Here is an 18,915-nt window from a genome sequence, read left to right on the forward strand (position 1 = left end):
TAATGAATAAATGTATAATCTAATGTGGAGATTTGATGTGAATAACCAAAATCAAATTCATCTTATATTATTTTATTATTATATAATGAAAAAATAGCTATTTCAATGTGGAGATTTATGTGAATGGAATAGCTAAACGTCAAATTTCTCTTACATTCATCAAATATGTCCTTTAACTTTGGCTAATCCAATGAGAGTGCTCTAACACATGAGGCGATCTATGTTCATTACATGAAAAAGGCAAATGATGCTTTTTCGCAAGTTGGCATGTACTACACAATGTTGGAGAGGGCAATAAAGATGTGAGATAAAGATGTCCTTTTTTATTTAAATAAGAGATAATAGAATGATTCACTTGTCTAAGGCGAGCATGCCATAAATCATATGAAACATGGAGAGATTTATTTTTAAGGTAAGAAATAAAAGCAGAGTTTCCACGCTCCGGCACATATAAGCCTTGATCTCTCTTACCGGTTGCCACCACCCTTCCTGTTTGACGATTCTGAACAGTGAAAAGATTATTAGTAAATGTAATAGATAAAGGAAAATCAAATGTTAATTTACTAATGGAAAGAAGATTTTTGGTGAGGTGAGGAACAACTAAGAGATCTAATAAATGAAGATTTGGGGTAGGAGAGAGGATACCAGTATGTGTAATGGGTAAGGAGGCACCATTCTCTACAATTACTGAGTCCTTACTCGTGTATTGAGTGGATTGATCCAAAGTGGAAGGGTCATTGGACATATGGGCTGAAGCCCCAGTGTCCAAGAACCAATTAGAGGCCTCAAGTCCATTTAGGGAACATGAACCTGTGAACGCCTCAACAAGCTGCGCGTTGGGCTCGCTGGAATCACTGCGTGCATATGTATGGTTGCACCGGTCAGCATAGTGACCATCTTGGCCGCAGATTTGGCAGCGGGGAGGGCGGTGCCCTTGGCCAGAGTGAGCTCGACCGCGATTTGCTTAGGAACGGCCATGGCCACTAGTTCGGCCATGGGAGTTACGGATGGAGCTTCGTTGGTTCGACTACTCAGGACCATGATGAGCAACGGTGAACGCTGCGGCTGGAGGAGCAGTGGTCTCAAGGGACTTTTGGAAGAGCTCAAAGCTCTCAGCTTTGGAGACTAAATCTGCAAAACATGGGAGAGGGGTAAGCACCATTTACGCGGTGGAGAAGCTGGAGAAGTCGACGTTGAGACCACGAAGGAACCAATGCACCTTATCGGTGTCATCAATAGGCCGGCCAATCGCATGGAGTTGGTCACAGAGGACCTTGAAAGCTCGGGCGTAGGCGGCAATAGGTCTAGTGCTGCGCTTCATCAACTAGAGATCGTCTTTGAGACGAATTTCACGGTCCTTTGATCGGTGATTGAAAGTGTTCTCTAGGGCGAGCCAGACGTCGCGTGCAGTGGAGAGGCCAACAACCTCTGCCATGGCCTCCTCGGTGAGGGAGGAAAGTAGAAGGCTGAAGAGGCGTTGGTTAGCAGCTTTCCACGCCAAGTGTTTGTCATTTGGCGTGTGAGAGTTGGCAGGTTCAAACTTAGGGGGCGGTACAATGGTTCCATCAACATAGCCTAATAAATCTTGGCTCTCAAGAAGGGAATGAGTTGTCTCTTCCATAGGAGATAGTTGGTGGAGGAGAGTTTGATGGTGACCATATGAATTAAGGTGTTGAAAGGGAGAAGGGTGGGGGAGGTTTCGGTAGCCATTGGGAGGGAGGATGAGGGGATCGAATTTAGGATGTTAATCTAGAGTGGCTCGTGATACCATTAGAGGATTTGATGAAACCACCACACATTTGAAGTGTTGAGTATTTTCCATTTATAGTGATTTACATATTGTTTGAAATAATTACATATCAATTACAATTAATATTGAATGCATAGAAATGGAAAGTAAATACAAAATAATCTCCTAGAATGCAAGAACTTGTTTCTGGTTCGATGTTTGGAGTGGAGGGAGTCCTCTTTCCATTGCTTTTCCAGCTGCATTTAATTTGGCTGGAAATCAACAAGCTGCAGTTTCAGATGTTTTGTGTCGTGCCAACGGGACGGTTACTTGGAATGCCACGTTTACTAGAAATGCTCAGGATGGAGAACTTGATGAGATGGCAGATTTTTACAACTACTTGTAATCAGCAAACTTAGGAGGAAATGCGGGTGACCGTATGTTGTGGATTCACACGGGGAGAAAAAAGTTTACAGTTAAGTCCTTCTACAAGGTTTTGACAGGCCAGCCGTCCACATTCTTTCCGTGAAAGAGTATTTGGAAGGTCTCAGTGTCGTCTAGAGTTGCGTTTTTTACTTGAACAGCTGCGCTTGGGAAGATCTTGACAATTGAGAATTTGAGGAAGCGGGGTATGGTGGTCATAGAGTGGTGCTATATGTGTAAAAGGAATGGGGAATCTATAGATCATTTGCTTCTACATTGTGAGGTGGCTGGTTATGGGATGGTATCCTCAATAGAGCCGGGCTGAGTTGGGTCATGCCTAGGAGTGTGGTGGAACTACTAGCGTGCTGGAACAAGAAGCATAATAGTGCTCAATTGGCAGCAATGTGGCGAATGATACCTTTGTGCTTAATGTGGTGTATATGGTCGGAAAGGAATGATAGGTGCTTTAACAACAAGGAGTGTACAATGGGGGAAATCTGGAATTTTTTTATATTCTCTCTTTTACAGTGGTTTTCTGCTATTGTATTGAAGGGTGCGAATGTTCATGAGTTCCTATCTTCTTTTCAGCTTAATAGAATGTAATTAGGTGTCTCACTTTGTATACTTCTTGTGTACTTGGGCATTGCCTAGTTTCATCCTACTCAATAAAGATTCTGATTTACTTATAAAAAAAGAAGCTTTGGTTTTTCAAGTTGATTTTCGGGTCCTTGAGCTGGATTTCTAGTTTTACAGATTTTTTCTTCGGTTTTGTTATCCATACTTAGGATAGGTTTGGATAGTGAGATGACAATTTTTGGTTTTATATGAAAGTTTAAAATATTATTTTTTGACATTATTATTGTTTTGGGATTTGAAAAAGTTGAATTGTTTATTATACTTTGTATGAAAATTTGAAAAAGTTGTAATGATGAGATGAGATGAGATGAAGATTTTGTCTAATCTCACTTGCCAAACCTATTAGGGGATGCTTGGAGAATGAGATGGGATAAGAATTTTGTGAATAGTAATAAGATAGTTTATGAATAGTAGTGAGATAGTTTGAGTTAATGTTTTATGGGATTTTGGGAAAAAAGAGAAAAAGTTAAATAAAAAATATTATAAAGTTAAAATATTGTTAAAATATAAATTTTTAATATAATTTTTGTTTTGGGATTTGAAAAAGTTGAATTGTTTTTTGTTTGAAAGTTTGAGAAAGTTGTAATGATTAGTTTGAAAGCGTTTGTGTTTGAGTGATTTTTGGGAAGGAAATAAGATGGGATGAGATGAAAACTACTTCCAAACATCCCCTTAATATTCTGTGTGAATTTTCTGTGTCCAAGTTGAATGTGATTTTTGTGTGAATTTGAGCCACGGTTGCCTGATGCCACTCGAGGTCTGCGTGGGGGACGTGATGCCAAAGGTAATCGCACTTGAGGTCGAGAATCTCGTAAGTGCACCCATTGTGGTCGCACGCAAGATCCATGGATCATTGATTCAGGAACTAATGAACATCTGACCAGTTTGTCCTCTGCCTTATCTAAGTTAGGTACCGTGACATCTCCAAAAAGTGTTACTCTTGCTAATGGCTCTCTTGCTAAGGTTACAGGCATTGGATCCACTAAGCTCATCGACTCTCTATATCCTTGTCATTTGTTCTATATGCTCCCAATTTTCCATTTAGTTTGATGTCCATTAGTAAGATTACTCAAAGTCTTCAATGTTCAGTGACCTTTTATCCCTCTTCATGTATCTTTTAGAATCTCAAGATGGGGAACATCATTGGTATGAGGCATGAAGCTGGTGGTCTACATTATCTTGATGTTAAACAGTCACCCATTTGAGCCCTTACATCCTCCACATCATTTGCTTATGAATGACACTGTCGCCTTGGTCACTCCTCTCTTTCCCTTTTGAAGCGTCAAGTTAGGAATTTAGGAAATGTGTCTCCCTTTCCTTGTGAAGCATGACAACTTAGTAAACATCATCGTGTGTCTTTTGTATCCCGAGTTGATAAACGAGCATCGAGTCCTTTTGAATTGGTTCACTTTGATATATGGAGACCAATCAACATTGAATCAAATAAGTTTCAGTATTTTGTCACATTTGTTGATAATGCTAGAGAATATCAATCTAGTGCTTTTGCTACTTAAGTAATAAAGGAATTGTTTATCAAACTTCATTTTCCTGTACACCCCAACAGAATGGGGTGGTTGAACGCAAAAATCGTCATTTGTTAGATGTAACCCGAGCTCTTTTACTGCACATGCATGTTCCTAAACGTTTTTGGAGTGATGGTGTTCTTACTACTTGTCACCTTATTAATAGTATGCCTTCATCAGTTCTTGATGGTTCTTCGCCCTTCTCCATTTTGTTCCCTTCATCTCCACCATTTTCTCTCCCTCCAAAAATCTTTGGGTGTGTTTGCTATGTTCATAACCTTGGCCCAGGCTTTGATAAGCTTTATCCACGTTCTACCAAGTGTTTTTTTGTTGGTTATTCCCGGACTCGAAAATGTTATCGCTGCTAGTCCTGTTCTTAGACTCTACTTCACGAGTGCTGATGTTACCTTCGTTGAGTCCTTACCCTATTTGTCGGACACATCTTCGAGTGTTGAGTGTGATCCTTTACCATTACCTATTCTTACACTTTCTCCTTCACACTCACCCAGTCTTACGCAACCCTCCTTAGTGCCTTCCCCAATTCCTTTACAGGTTTACTCGCATCGCTTGTGGCCGTAGGCTCCCATGCCTTCACCAACTGTGTCTCCATCTTTAGATCTTGAGTTACTTAGTACTTTAGACTATCCACCTATTGCTCTCTGCGAAGGTACTCGTTCTTGTGTTACGCAACATCCGGTTAGCCAATTTGTCTCATATCATGCCTTACCTCCTTCATTCTCATGTTTTAGTTCTCAACTTTCAAAACTTTATGTTCCTAAGACAGTTTAGGATGCTTTATCTGATTCGGGATGGAGGAAAACTATGAAAAATGAAATGAATGCTCTTCACCATAATGGGACATAGGATCTTGTTCCACTACCACCTGGTAAATAACCTGTTGGTTGTAAATGGGTATATACAATTAAATTTCATCTTGATGGTTCTGTGGAACGTCTGAAAGCCCACTTGGTTGCTAAGGGTTACACTCAAACATATGGCATTGATTACGAGGAGACTTTCTCCCTAGTTGTCAAAATCTCCTATGTTCAAGTGTTGATCTCTCTTGCTGCTAATATAGATTGGCCCTTATTTCAGCTGGATGTTAAAAATGCATTTCCACATGGCAACTTGCATGAAGAAGTTTATATGGAGCAACCACCTGGGTTTATTGCTTAGGGGGAGTATCAGGGTACTGTATACAAGTTAACAAGGACATTATATGGTTTGAAACAATCTCCTCGAGCATGGTTTGGGAGGTTTTCTGATGCTGTATTGACATTTGGTCTTAATAGATGCCAAACAGACCATTCGGTATTTCACCTACATAGTGATGTAGGTCACATTTTGTTGGTTGTATATGTGGATGACAGTGACTCTGCTAGAATTTTTAGGCTGAAACAGTTTTTACATGATCAGTTTTAGACAAAAGACTTGGGTAAGCTTAGATATTTCCTTGGAATTGAAGTTAGTAGATTTAAAATAGGTATCAAGCTATCTCAGAGGAAATATGTGCTTGACCTTTTGGAAGAATCTAGCATGTTGGGTGCACGACCTATTGACACTCCTTTGGACCCAAATCGTAAATTCTTGAAAGAGGAATATGAGTTGTTTGGAGATCCAGGTAGGTATCAAAGACTTGTTGGGAAATTGAATTATTCACAATCACTAGACCAGACATCTCTTATGTAGTGAGTGTACCGAGTCAATTTTTACAATGCCCAAGGTCTCACATTGGAATGCTGCAATTCATATTCTTCATTATCTTAAGTGAGTTCCTGGCCTTGGATTGTTGTATCGACCAAATGGACATCTTGGAGTTGAAGCCTTTTCAGATGCTGATTGGGTAGGATCTCCTTCAGATAGAAGATTTACTACTAGATATTGTATCTTTGTGGGAGGTAACTTGGTTACATGGAAGAGTAGAAACAAGCAATAGTAGCTCGGTCTAGTGAAGAAGCTAAATACAAGACAATGACTCACACTACTAGTGAGCTGACATGGTTGCAACACTTCCTTCAAGAGATTGGGTTTCCAGCTTCTGTCCCTCTTCAGTTATTTTGTGATAATCAAGCTGCAGTGCATATTGCCTCTAATCATGTGTTCCATGAGAGGACTAAACACATAGAGATTGATTGTCATTTCATTTGGGATAAGATACCAAGTGGTGACATTTCTACACCTTTTGTGAAGTCTTCAAATCAACTCGCAGATATGTTTACTAAGGCCCCATTTGGATAGTGAAAGTGTTTCATCTCATCTCATCTTATCATTACAACTTTTCCAAATTCCCACTCAAAATATAATAAACAAATCAACTTTTTCAAATCCCAAAACTTGAAAAATTTGAATTGTTTATTGTATTTTGTGTGAGAGGTTGAGAAAGTTGTAATGATTAGATGAGATGAGATGAGATAATTTATGTAACCAAACGAAGCCTTATTGTAAAGTAGATCGAATGTATTGTATGAAGTCACGTTAGTTTGTGAGTTTACTTTTGTGGGATTTCTTTGTGGTTGTAGCACTTCTCTTTTTGAAATATTATATTTGTTCTCAAAGAAAACAACTAATCCTTCTCTATCACTAGCATAAACTGTTTTTTGGCATTGAAATAATGTTTGCGTAGATAATCTTTTGAGCTTTGAGGATACTGGTTAGTATTGCTTGTATTGCAATGAGAGAGGTTCTACTTGCTACTTGCCTCTTTGATGGATTAATGAAGGCCTGCCTGATTCTTGGAATCTTTTTCTTGCAGAAAGATTTATGAAAGAAATTGGGAGTCAGTATGGTATTGTGTCTGGGACTCGAGAAAATTCTCTTTACAATGCTCTTTGGGTAGCACAAGCACTGCTGCGTAAAGGGTAACTCTACTTCATTACCACTGTTGATTTTCTGTGGCAAATATTTTGTGTTTTTTTACTTGAATTTGATTTTATTTCCTAAGACTCCCATCTATATAGTATCTTATAACAATCAACACATTACTATCTCAGATCTGCAAAGATGGCTGATAAACGGATACTTCTGTTTACAAATGAAGATGATCCTTTTGGGAATGTCAAGGGAGCAACAAAAATAGATATGACAAGAACCACATTGCAGCGAGCTAAAGTACTGATTTGCAGATGTTTCCTACTTTATTATTTTCTTTAATATGCTATCCTTTTTAAATCATTCTCCCCCTCTCTCTCTCTCTCTCTCTCTCTCTCTCTCTCTCTCTCCAGGATGCACAAGATCTAGGCATCTCAATCGAAATTCTCCCCTTGAGTTGGCCAGATGAGGAGTTCAATGTTTCTCTTTTCTATGCTGTATGGCCAGAGCTCACTTTGATTTCAAGTAATGTTGATATCTAGTTACCTTACTTACTGGTTCAACCTTGTGCATCTCAGGATTTGAGTGGATTGGAAGGTGATGACCTTGCTCAGTTTTTTCCCTCCACAGTAGAAAAGTATGTTTCCTATCCTTTTTTTAATGGTATTATTTAGTTTTCTGGACTTTGACATCACATCAGAAGTGGGGGAACCAAATGTTGTATTATGCACATGACATTTCACATAGTTGCATTATGCATCTAACTAAATTAGTGTTGTAGTTATGGTTTCCCTTTAGCTGTAGTTCTAGTTTCCCTTTAGCATTTTTTCATTTGCACTTAGAAAAATATTTGCTATGTATCTATGATCAATTTTGAAGTGATACCAACCATGGTCTTGTGATGCAAAGGAAATCACTCTTTAGACAAAAGAACTACAAAACTTCTGTTTTTTTATTGCACATTGGTGCTTCCCATGAAGGAAAAAGCAATATACCTTTCCTATACACTTGCTGATGATATGACCTTCAACAGTTCTTGGGTTACCTATTGAAGAACCATCAAAATAAGTATTGATACATTTGCTTTGGAAGATATAAAAAATCTATATTCCAATTTCAGATTGCAAGATATGAAAGATCAACTGAGAAAGCGTATGTTCAAAAAGCGCATAGTTAAAAGAATCACGTTTTCTATTGCAAATGGATTATCAATTGAATTGAATTCCTATGCTTTGATACGCCCTGCTCTTCCAGGTATGTCACCATTTTCTAGTCAAGTTTTGGTGTTTAGCAAAAGTGAGATTCTGTATGTTTAGTATGCACAGTTAATAGCTGAACTTTTTGGTTTTTTTTAAATTCCCCTTCTTGGTTTTATAGGAGCAATTACCTGGCTTGATTCTGTCAGCAATCGTCCTTTGAAGGTGACATTACTCGAATTATATTTCTTTGAATGCAGATGCTTAGAAATATAGTTATTTACACTGTACTCGTAGTTAGCCCAAGTGGCCACTGCCTGAAAGGACGTGTCTTGGGGAACCCCCTTATATGACGTGTATTTATTCTGTAAGAGATGTGAATTGAGTGTTCAAGAGAGTTGATGATTATAGAATAACCAATGTGGCTTTTGTGGTAATGAGCGTTAAATTGGGTATTGGTCAGGAACGGTATATCGACTCATCTATACAATGCTGTTAATTCTAAAATGGCCTGAATCCAGACAGGATACTGTTAATCATTTCTTTATTTGTAGTTTATTTAAATTAGTCCAATGATATTTCTTTTTCAACTTTGAAGTTCATGTGGCTTCTTTATCTTTTGAAGAGCTTTTGGAACTTTTGAGTTTGAAAGAACATAGTTAGAAGGCATGTAATTCTTCCCCTATTGCTTGATGTGGTAGTGTAGGTTAAGTCTTGTGACAGTCAAGGTAGTTGCCAAGGGACAGTTATCTTTTTGGTGCCCCCAATAGCTCATTTCTTCAAATTACTAATCCTTTTTACTTTATTATCCTGATTCTAGCTTCTCTGCCTGTGAATAATTTAGTTGTCAGTTGCCTTCTATATTTCTGCGAGTAAATATCTACTATTTTACTTTTAAAAAAGCACAGTTAGATTGTTGGGGAACTGTCCTACTAATTAGAAAAGATTTTGATCTAGTGTTTCACACTCAATGTGTCATTTGTTTTCATTTGGGTAGTTACCATGTAAACCAGATTTTTAAATCAAGATCAGTTTTGACTTTGTGCAGACTGAAAGATCTTTCCTCTGTTCCGATACTGGTGCATTGTTGCAAGAACCTCCTAAACGATATCAGTCCTACAAAAAGTAAGCGTGTTGTTTTTGTTTATCATAATATATCATACAAGAAGTGCAGTGCTAATAAATCTGTAGTTCTTCATCCTTTTTGACTAATACCTCTCTGCTGCACACTTTTCCTCAATGAATACTCAATACGCCATTCTGAAGAAACATAAAGTGATCTTCACTGACATTAATTGCATAGTTTGATACCTTTGAGGCGTGATTGTATACTCGTGGGATGATAGTGCAGACTAGGATTAGGGCTCAATTTCCAACACATTTTTTGGTGTTGGGATCTATTCGAAGCAACACTGGAAAAATAGTTCTAGTTTAAGCATTACTGTATAGAAATGATAAACTTTGGAGAAGCAGTGCACTGTCCAGGGTGGCATTTTTTTATCTGGTTGGCAGCTTTGAGAAAGATCTTAATGATGGACAACTTGAAAAGTAGGGAGGAATGTCATAGTTATGGATTGGTGTTGTATATGTATGTAGGGTGGAATAAGCATTGATCATCTTTTGCTTCACTATAAGGTGTGTCACGCCCTGGACCCGGAGGGTTAGGGGGTGAGTCCTGTCACTCAAATCAATTATCAACAATAGTAGTGTAACTTCAAGTAAGATAAGGTAACCTCAATAATATATAACTTCATTGTCTCCAAAAATATTCTTCCAATGAAACATAATTGAACTCCTAAGCAAAAATGAAACTCCAGAAGAACAATCTCAATAAATGAATAAATATCTCAATATAACATTCAAGAAAACATTTATCTGCCTAATGAAAATCCTTTGATAAGTTCACTCGTGCCCTTTGGCACTTATTCCAGTATGCTAAAATCACTTGTGCCCTTGGCACTTATTCTACCATGCTCAATAGTCCCACCCATTTGCTTCGTATTTTTTATCCTCAGGTAGAACCTCAAAAAGTGTAATGCCCTAATAGAAGGCCCAAGTCACATGGCTTTTGTTCCCAAGCAATGTGGGATCCTATACATCATTTACCATTATCACTTATCAAAATGAGGTGTCACAATCCCCCCCCCCCCCCCCCCCCCCCCCCAATCCCCTTTATATTATCGATGTTCTCGTTGAGCCAGTCCATCATAGGTGGTATGACTCAAGTCTTACATTTTTGGTTGGGATAAAACTTTGATACCATTTGTAACGCTCCAATGGAAGGCTCAAGCCACATGACCTATACTAAAAAAAGACTAGTCAATGATACAATTAGAGTCCCATTGGATTTGATACCATTTGTATGCCCCAATGGAAGGCTCAAGCCACATGACTAGGGGTGTCAAATCGTGCTAACGGGTCGTATTTGTGTCGTGTCAAAGCATGTATATTATACTATACTATATGGGTCAACTCGAACACGACCCGTTAAGCTTATCATGTCAAAATCTCAAATCCTAACACGACCCATTACCATAATGGGTTGACACGACACGACCCATTTTGACCTGTTAGTGAATACTATGAAATAGGTTAACACGACCCGTTTCAACTCGTTTATGTAAATGGGTTGAACAGATTCGGAATTAACCCGTTTGACCTGATTAAGTTTAGCATAATTTTATATAAATGTTAAAATTACAATATCTATAAAAAAATATAAAACTAACTACTCCAAAATTGCAATCGAAACAATAAAAATATCGAAATTAAAATCCCAACAATTTTACTTTTAGGTATAAGGGTATAATTGTAATTTTAATTTTCTTAACAGGTCATAACATGTTATAACGGGTTAAAACAGGTTGACCTGTTATCAACCCGTTAAACAACCGTGTCTTAATGGATCAACCCGTTTTGACCCGAACCCGTTAAGACTAAACTCAAATCCGTTATTATCATGTTGTGTTCGTATTGGATTAACGGGTCGTGTCACATATTGGCACCCCTACACATGTCACATATTGGCACCCCTACACATGACCTTTACTCGAAAAAGACTAGTCAATGATACAATTAGAGCCTCATTGGAACATTATAAAGAGCAAAAACTTCTTCTCAAACAATGTGAGATCCCATACACCACCTATCCTTATCACTTATTATAATGGGGTATCACAAAAAGTCATTTGAAAAATAATAGAGTTAAACAGGTGAATTATCAACAATCTGTAAGCAGCGAACATATACTAGTACGTAGAACATGAGCCAGTAGTTTGTAAGCAATGCAATGATGGACCAAAAACCAATACCATAGTAGTGTAACTCGATAAAACTTACCCCAAGGTCATGAGCAGTCACAATATCAATAATAGTAGCCACAATTTTACGCCTGTGGTGGAACCAGTAATAGTACGCCTGTGGCAGGTCCAGAAATAGTAATGGTAACCAAGAAGGAGCAGTAACAGTAATTCATGCTCAGGGCTTTTTAAGAAGCAGTACAATAACAATAACAGTGCAATAATAGGAAAACATCTTGTGACTGTAAAGTCAGTACAGAAATTGGTTTCTCTGTTTATACTGTAGGATAAACATGGTCATGTAAAAATAGCTCATCCCTACACCACATTCATGACAATACATCCTGTACAGTGTTCAATACAGAGAATAGTGCTTGGGTTGCTCCCCCCCCCCCCCTCTTTGCTTTGAATATATATCTTTATAAAAAATGATCTGTGGCATATAGAGTGACTTTTTAATAGATAAAGGTGATAGATCAAATTGTATAAGGTTTCTAATTTAATGATACAAAAATTCATGGGTGATTCCTAAGAGGGTGGTAGAATTAGTTGGCTAAACACATGGAACAAATTCTAGTTGTTGAGCAAGACTACATAGGAAGATAGTTTACAAGTCCCTGATACATATGACCATAATATACAACGTACCTGACCAGAAAATGTTAGTAGTGAGAAGTATAGTATAGTGGGCCTTATAATGAAGCCCCATGTGTGTATTTTGCCTTGTCACTCTAAGCCTTCGTTTTTAATTAATATAAAGCTAACGTACCAATCAGGGACTGCAAAGTCACCACTTTTTACTTTTTTTTTTACAGGTAAAATTAAAATTTTGTTATTAAAAAGAAAGCGTAGCCTAAGTACACAGGAGATATGCAAAGAATACACCTAACAACTAGGAACTAGAAATGGATACAAGTAAGTTAATTGAAAATTAGTCACAATACAATCAATGACAGAAGCCCAAGGTAATAGCATGCTGAAAAAGAATCTCTTAAGTTCATCCAAGGAACGCTCCGATCTTCAAAACAACGACCATTTCTCTCCAATGTCTCCATCCAAGGACACCACATAATACAAAGACAAATAATTTTCCATACCGTAGCGATATGGATATAATGGTATTACCCCTAAACCCTCTCCAACACTCAAAAATATCCATCGTCCTTCTAGGCATAACCCATGCCACACCAGTCCGGTAGAAGATATCATCCCACAAGAACCTGGACACTTTGCAATGTAATAACAAATGATCCACCGTTTCCCCATTATTTTTGCACAAGTAGCACTAGTTCATGACAATAAGGCCATGTTTCCTCAGTTTGTCAATGCTGAGGATTTTCCCATGGGAAGCAGTCTAATGAAAGAAAGCTACCTTAAGAGGTACCTTACATCTTCAAATGCTATTCCAAGGAAAGTCACCACTCAACTTTTCCACACGGTGAAATATTCACTAAAGAGTTTCATGAAGTTATCTCAACCAAGCCAACCATTCTTCTGAAAACTGTAGCACATTTTTGTCCCCGGAGATCAATTAACACTTATTAAACATGGTTTTTGACTCCCTTCTGGCCTTACCTTCAAATAAAGTGTTCTCTTTAATTAATCTAGCCGTAGCTGTAATCCATGCTATCCATGGAGTTGGCTTTCATGACATCATTTTAGTTATCATATGCAAGTAGATACTTGACGTGTTTTCTCATCTTATTTTAGCTGTTGTCATGTTAGGTTTCTTCTTGAAATTTCAGTCTTAACTGTTTCATCTGTCTCTAGTGAGAATATTACATTTTCAGTGGAGGAGCTATCAGAGATAAAAAGAGTTACAACTGGAAATCTTCACCTTCTAGGATTCAAGCCATTAAGTTGCTTGAAAGATCATCACAACTTGAGGCCATCAACGTTTGTTTTTCCAAGTGATGAGGTTGCTTTTGTTTTAATTCTTTGATACTATTGCAATGTCTGTTTGCGCTGATGTGCTACTTTTTCTGTTTTACTTTATTAATTGATAATTGAAAACATCTGCTCATCATGATTCTTTTTTTTTTTTTTTTTGTAAATGTGGTGTATATGTGGATTTTCACGATGTGAGGTACTTAGGTCATGGGTTCAACAGATAAACCACATATTTATAAAATTGTGTCAAATTGTGTCCTCTGAAAACAAATTAATTATTCTTGTAACTGAGGGAAAATCTACAGGGGAGAGAGAGAGAGAGATTATTCAGAAAAAAAAAAAATACTTATACCCTTCTTACTAACACCCTACATATTGTATGCAACAGATACATAACTTGAATCTTTGTGCACTAGAGAAGAAAAATATTTTTTTGGGCATAATGTTTCATCCTAAAATATTTGAGAGAGAGTTTTGAAAGTAATTATCCAGTGGTTATATTAAATATGAATTGCCCGTAATATTTGATATAACTACTGGATAATTACTCATTTGTCTTCAAGAAGATAATGATCGTCCCTTGTCCTTTCTGTCTTGCTGGTCAGAGAACATCTTCTGCAATAGAGATCTCTTTTGTATTCATATAAATGGCAGTAGCGTCACTATATAGATAGTATGTAAATGCATATATGAATGACCTTTGCTTGTCTGTTACCTTGACAACTGTTTCCTGTAGTTTATGGTGGTTCTTATTGCAGGAAGTGATAGGTAGCACTTGCATTTTCATTGCCCTGCATAGATCCATGTTACGGCTCAAGCGGTTAGTACCATAACATACAATGCTTTATTCTACTATGGTACTATTTTTCTAACTTTGACCACCATCCCGTACTTAGATTGCTTGTGGTTATATATGCCGTTATCATCTTTTGTATTCAATAGTCACAACTTCGTGGTCTCATCCTTTTTTTTTTTGGTAAGCAAGATATAATTTTATCAAGTGAAAAAAGGGTTTTAACCAAGCACATCATATTGTGTTCTCATCATGATTGACATTTTGTTATTATTCCTCTGGATTTCCTGTAACACATTTATGAATGCTACCTTTACCTGCAATGATACTATTTCAGTTTGCGGATTTAAATAAAGAAGATTTGGTAGTCACTTCCCATCAGAGTTTTTATTTTATTTTAGTTTTTTTTTTTCTGCACCACGTGCCTGGAATTATCATATCAAAATTCTCTACTTGGATTTCTTGGTTGAGCTATGAACAGAATAAAGAACTACATATAAAATAAAATAAAATAAAGAATAATGTTTATTATGCCCTGTAGAGTTTTACTTGGAAAATGTATACCATTTTAATGCCGGTGATATTTGGTGACACTACCCCCCCCCCCCCCCCCCCCCCCCCCCCCCCCCCCCCCCCCCCAAACAATAACATTAGCATGGTGCTTGCAGAAGTGCAAACTTCATGCATTCTTGATGCCTGGTTGGCTATTTCAATTGAATTGTATTAGACCTCTTGATTACTTTTTATGGGCTGATGTTGGATGGTATTAAAGGTAGAGTCGGTGCAAAAAGTTGCGCATTATATTGAAACTTTAAAGTTTTTTACTTTTTTCAGGTTTGCACTGGCATTTTATGGCAGTTCATCTCGTCCTCAGTTGGTTGCTCTTATTGCTCAAGTAAGGTGTTAATACTTTCAAAAAAGTCTGTATATTGATACACGTTATTGTCTATTATCTATTGAATGAAAAATAAATTATGCATAAGCTATGAAATGAACAATTATATATCTAATCGAGTTACTAATTTTCGTTTAAAGTTGGTAGAATCTTTTGGTTTTCCTAACACACACCTTGTTGGTTTCTCAATCATGCCTTTCTAATTTTGTAATCAATAGATTCATAAAAATTGAATTTTAAAGGACATTTAAGAGATTATAGTTATGACTCTTGATGGCCATGATAATTTGGCACTGTATATAAAGAGCTCTTGGTCCCTCTCTCCACTAGAACAAAGTTCGTCAATTTTCCCATCATTAACTTAAAAACAAAAGAGATTGGGAGGAGCGTGGATTAATGTGCTTAACTAAATTTTGGAGATCAAGGTGCTATTATTGACACTCTGTAAAGGTTCTAGCACTCATTTAAAGGTTCTATTTATTGTTTGATGATCCATAGTATGGAACTAACTTAGTTATATATATTATCTTTTAGTTAATAAATTTAGTAATTCTTGCGCATCACCCATGTATGAGACTAGTTTTTCTGAATTCAGTAACATTACACTTGATACACTGAAGTCTGTCTCATCGTTAAGGGGTGGCCCTTAGGGTGATAATGGAACCCTTGATATCAACAGAACCAATAATGATAGTCACATCTGCAAGCATAGCCTCAATTGCCTTCTTCCTTCATGTCGTCTCTTTGTCTCTCTTCAAAACCTGGACCAAAATTAATTGAATTGAGGTTTACTACGGGCTTTAAGGGGAGTTCATTACATAATTTGTAGTGTTTTGTGTTACTACGGGCTTAGAAGAGGGGGGGGGGGGGGGGGGGGGGGGGGGGACGGACCTGGTGGGTTTAGGGCTTAGTTTGGTGCTTTTTCTTTCCATTTTGATTAGGTGGTTTTCTTGTCTACATCTTGTGTACTTGGGTAGGTCATTTTGTTTTTAATAATTTTTTATTACTTATTACAAAAAACTTTGCAGTTCAGAATTTTTCGTATTTCATCAATATCAAAACATGCATACTCAGTTATTGAACTTGAATAGATTCGTAATATGGTTCTTCAATGGTGAAGGTTTGGATATAAGAAGAATTATAACCCAAAAATATTTGAGGGTAAGTTATCAAAGTTCCTAAAAAGTTCAATTTCAAAGAGCGAGAAGAGAGTAGTAGAAGAAAACTGACATCTGATACTCAAAACCAGCTTCCAAAACTTATAATATAATGTCATCAGTTATCTAAGATCTTGGAAGAATAACCGCCGATTACTTAACAATGCTATTTGGGAGTCCACGATTTATTTAAACTACTCCAGAACATGTCTGGAGTCTTCAAATCACAATCAACCTACATAACAAGACTTTAATCTCTTCTCTCTGAGAATTCTCAGGATGAGATTATCAGCCATGGTGGTCAGATTGAGCCACCAGGAATGCACATGATACATCTTCCTTACTCTGAAGACATCAGGCATGTCGAAGAGGTGAGAGAAATAGTTAAGTTGATTAGAGTGGGTTTCTGGTAAACTTATCAACAACAAATATGTGATATTTTGCAGGTTTATTCATATTCAAATGGGGCAACACCTAAAGCAACTGATGATCAAATTATGAAGGCTGCTGCCTTAATGAAACGGATCGATTTTAAGGATTTTTCAGTATGCCAATTTTCTAACCCTGGTATGTTGCCTATTACATGGTAGTTCTGTAACTTAAAACAGCTAAGGTTTTTAATCAAGGTGTAATTTTCTTGCAATGGCTGTTTATCATGCATCTCTTTTCGGCCATGTTTTAAAGTGAATGTCACTTGAAAGGAAATATTTTTTGGTGGCATGAGCAACAATATACTGTAACTTATTCTGTTGTTTTATAATTATTAAGGACATTTCTGAAGTTGTGGAACAGTATACTTGAAAGGTCTCGCTTTTTAGGAATGGTTGATACTTATTAAATATGTTGTTAAAAAAAGGCTCATCCTCTGATCCATAGACTTTGACAATCACAATAGTCATGAAAAAAGAGAATTAAGTATATTTATGTCGTGTAGAAATTGTGAAGTTTTAAGTTTCGCTGTTAAGTTTACCAGGTGATGCCAGAGAATTAAAAAATGATAGCAAGAGTTGGTCTCACTGAGGAGTCTGTTATTATAAAAAAAAAAAAAAAAAAAGCCTCTAAACATCTGTCATTGTGAAGATATTTTAGTTAATCTTTTTTATTGTGTTTATATTGGAAGAAAAGCTATACTTTATTTCCAACTGTTAGAAACCATTAAGCTGCAATCAGTATATCGGTTTAGTGGGTTTAGCAAATTAATGAGCTATAATAATCAACATATATCGAGCAATGTTTACTTCAGTGAGTGGAACACGAAGCTGATTATGATGCCTATTTCCATCTCTAGAGTTTTTTGGGATTACATGGTGTGTTACAGAGTAATTTCTTGCAGCCTTGCAGAGGCACTATGCAGTACTGCAAGCTCTGGCTTTGGAGGAGCTTGACATACCAGAAACAAACGATGAAACCCTCCCTGATGAAGAAGGCATGTCTAGGTTAGGACTGATACCTTCTTACTGTCCTTTTCCCCATACTATTGCGTCTCAGCCAAATGAAAGAACAAAAGGAGAAAAATCTGCCGGTCTCACTTCTGTATTTCTCCTGTATCTTGACAAAAGCTTGTTAATGCTGTTAACTTGAAGTTGTGTTACTTATAAAAAGGAAAAAAAAAAAAAAAAACCTTGAAATTGTTTTTGCATGCACGGGCTGCAGGCCAAGAGTGGTAAGTGCATTGGAAGAATTCAAACTTTCTGTGTATGGGGACAACGATGATGTGGAAAGTGAACTTGTGGATAATGGAAAAGCAAGTGAGACCTCCAAAAAACGAAAAGCAATTGCTGAAAATGCAGTTAAGGAGTGTGCAAACTTTGATTGGGATGACCTTGCAGATAGTGGGAAGGTGAGATTACAAGTTTTTTTGTTGTCTTGCTTTGATCCTAGTGCTTTTTCCTGGGCCAAAAAAGAAAAAACATCCTACTCTTAGGTGCAAAGTTTGTGGAATTGAGATTAGAATAGGGTCTGTCTAACCTTAATTTGCAGAGTACTGCTGCTTTCCTTCTAGACATTCTATTGGTTAAAAGGAAAAAAGAAAACATAAGAAAAATATCATGACTTAAGTTATAACTTGATGATTGGGGGTGTTTTTGTTACAATCAGCTGAAGGATTTGACAGTGGTGGAGTTGAAATTCTACTTGACAGCACACAAGCTTCCTGTTGGTGGAAAGAAGGAAGCTTTGATCAGCAGGATATTAACACACATGGGAAAGTGAGGAACTTGGGCATCAAAATACATCCTTTGCAAAGTGTCTAAAGCTATGACAAAAGACATGGTGGAGCAATTTTTTTGTTCCTTTTGAATGATTATGTTGTACTTGATCAGTTTGTGCATGTAGTAGCTCTTGTTTGAAGATAGTTTTTGTTGTACTTTTGTTTCACACACAGACACACACACGCAATAGTATTTTAGTTCCTATGTTTCTTCGTGGGGGACCGATTGCTCCCTTGAGCTTTTGAAACCGATCCAAGACCAAGAGGTTCTGTTTCTAACGGGACATTTGCTTGGTATCACTTTCGCTACATCAACAAACAGTATTGTCCATTTGTCACGTGTTATTTATCAGGTCA

The 18,915-nt window shown here is 37.2% G+C and overlaps 1 protein-coding gene across 1 annotated transcript in view; it reads left to right on the forward strand.

Moving 5' to 3' along the window:
* Positions 1–18,698, forward strand: part of LOC121254309 (ATP-dependent DNA helicase 2 subunit KU70) — a 41,078-nt gene extending 22,380 nt beyond the window's left edge. The window contains exons 5-19 of the mRNA XM_041154306.1: positions 7,064–7,169; positions 7,302–7,419; positions 7,533–7,616; positions 7,698–7,756; positions 8,240–8,373; positions 8,497–8,540; positions 9,364–9,440; positions 13,385–13,532; positions 14,263–14,324; positions 15,132–15,192; positions 16,628–16,720; positions 16,796–16,916; positions 17,683–17,785; positions 18,003–18,189; positions 18,447–18,698. Of these exons, the coding sequence (XP_041010240.1) occupies positions 7,064–7,169; positions 7,302–7,419; positions 7,533–7,616; positions 7,698–7,756; positions 8,240–8,373; positions 8,497–8,540; positions 9,364–9,440; positions 13,385–13,532; positions 14,263–14,324; positions 15,132–15,192; positions 16,628–16,720; positions 16,796–16,916; positions 17,683–17,785; positions 18,003–18,189; positions 18,447–18,560 (1,511 nt within the window). The 3' untranslated portion in view covers positions 18,561–18,698. The remainder of the gene's footprint in view (positions 1–7,063; positions 7,170–7,301; positions 7,420–7,532; positions 7,617–7,697; positions 7,757–8,239; positions 8,374–8,496; positions 8,541–9,363; positions 9,441–13,384; positions 13,533–14,262; positions 14,325–15,131; positions 15,193–16,627; positions 16,721–16,795; positions 16,917–17,682; positions 17,786–18,002; positions 18,190–18,446) is intronic.
* Positions 18,699–18,915: the final 217 nt, after the last annotated feature.

This window comes from Juglans microcarpa x Juglans regia, chromosome 1D (assembly GCF_004785595.1).
Source record: "Juglans microcarpa x Juglans regia isolate MS1-56 chromosome 1D, Jm3101_v1.0, whole genome shotgun sequence".
Taxonomy (NCBI): domain Eukaryota; kingdom Viridiplantae; phylum Streptophyta; class Magnoliopsida; order Fagales; family Juglandaceae; genus Juglans; species Juglans microcarpa x Juglans regia.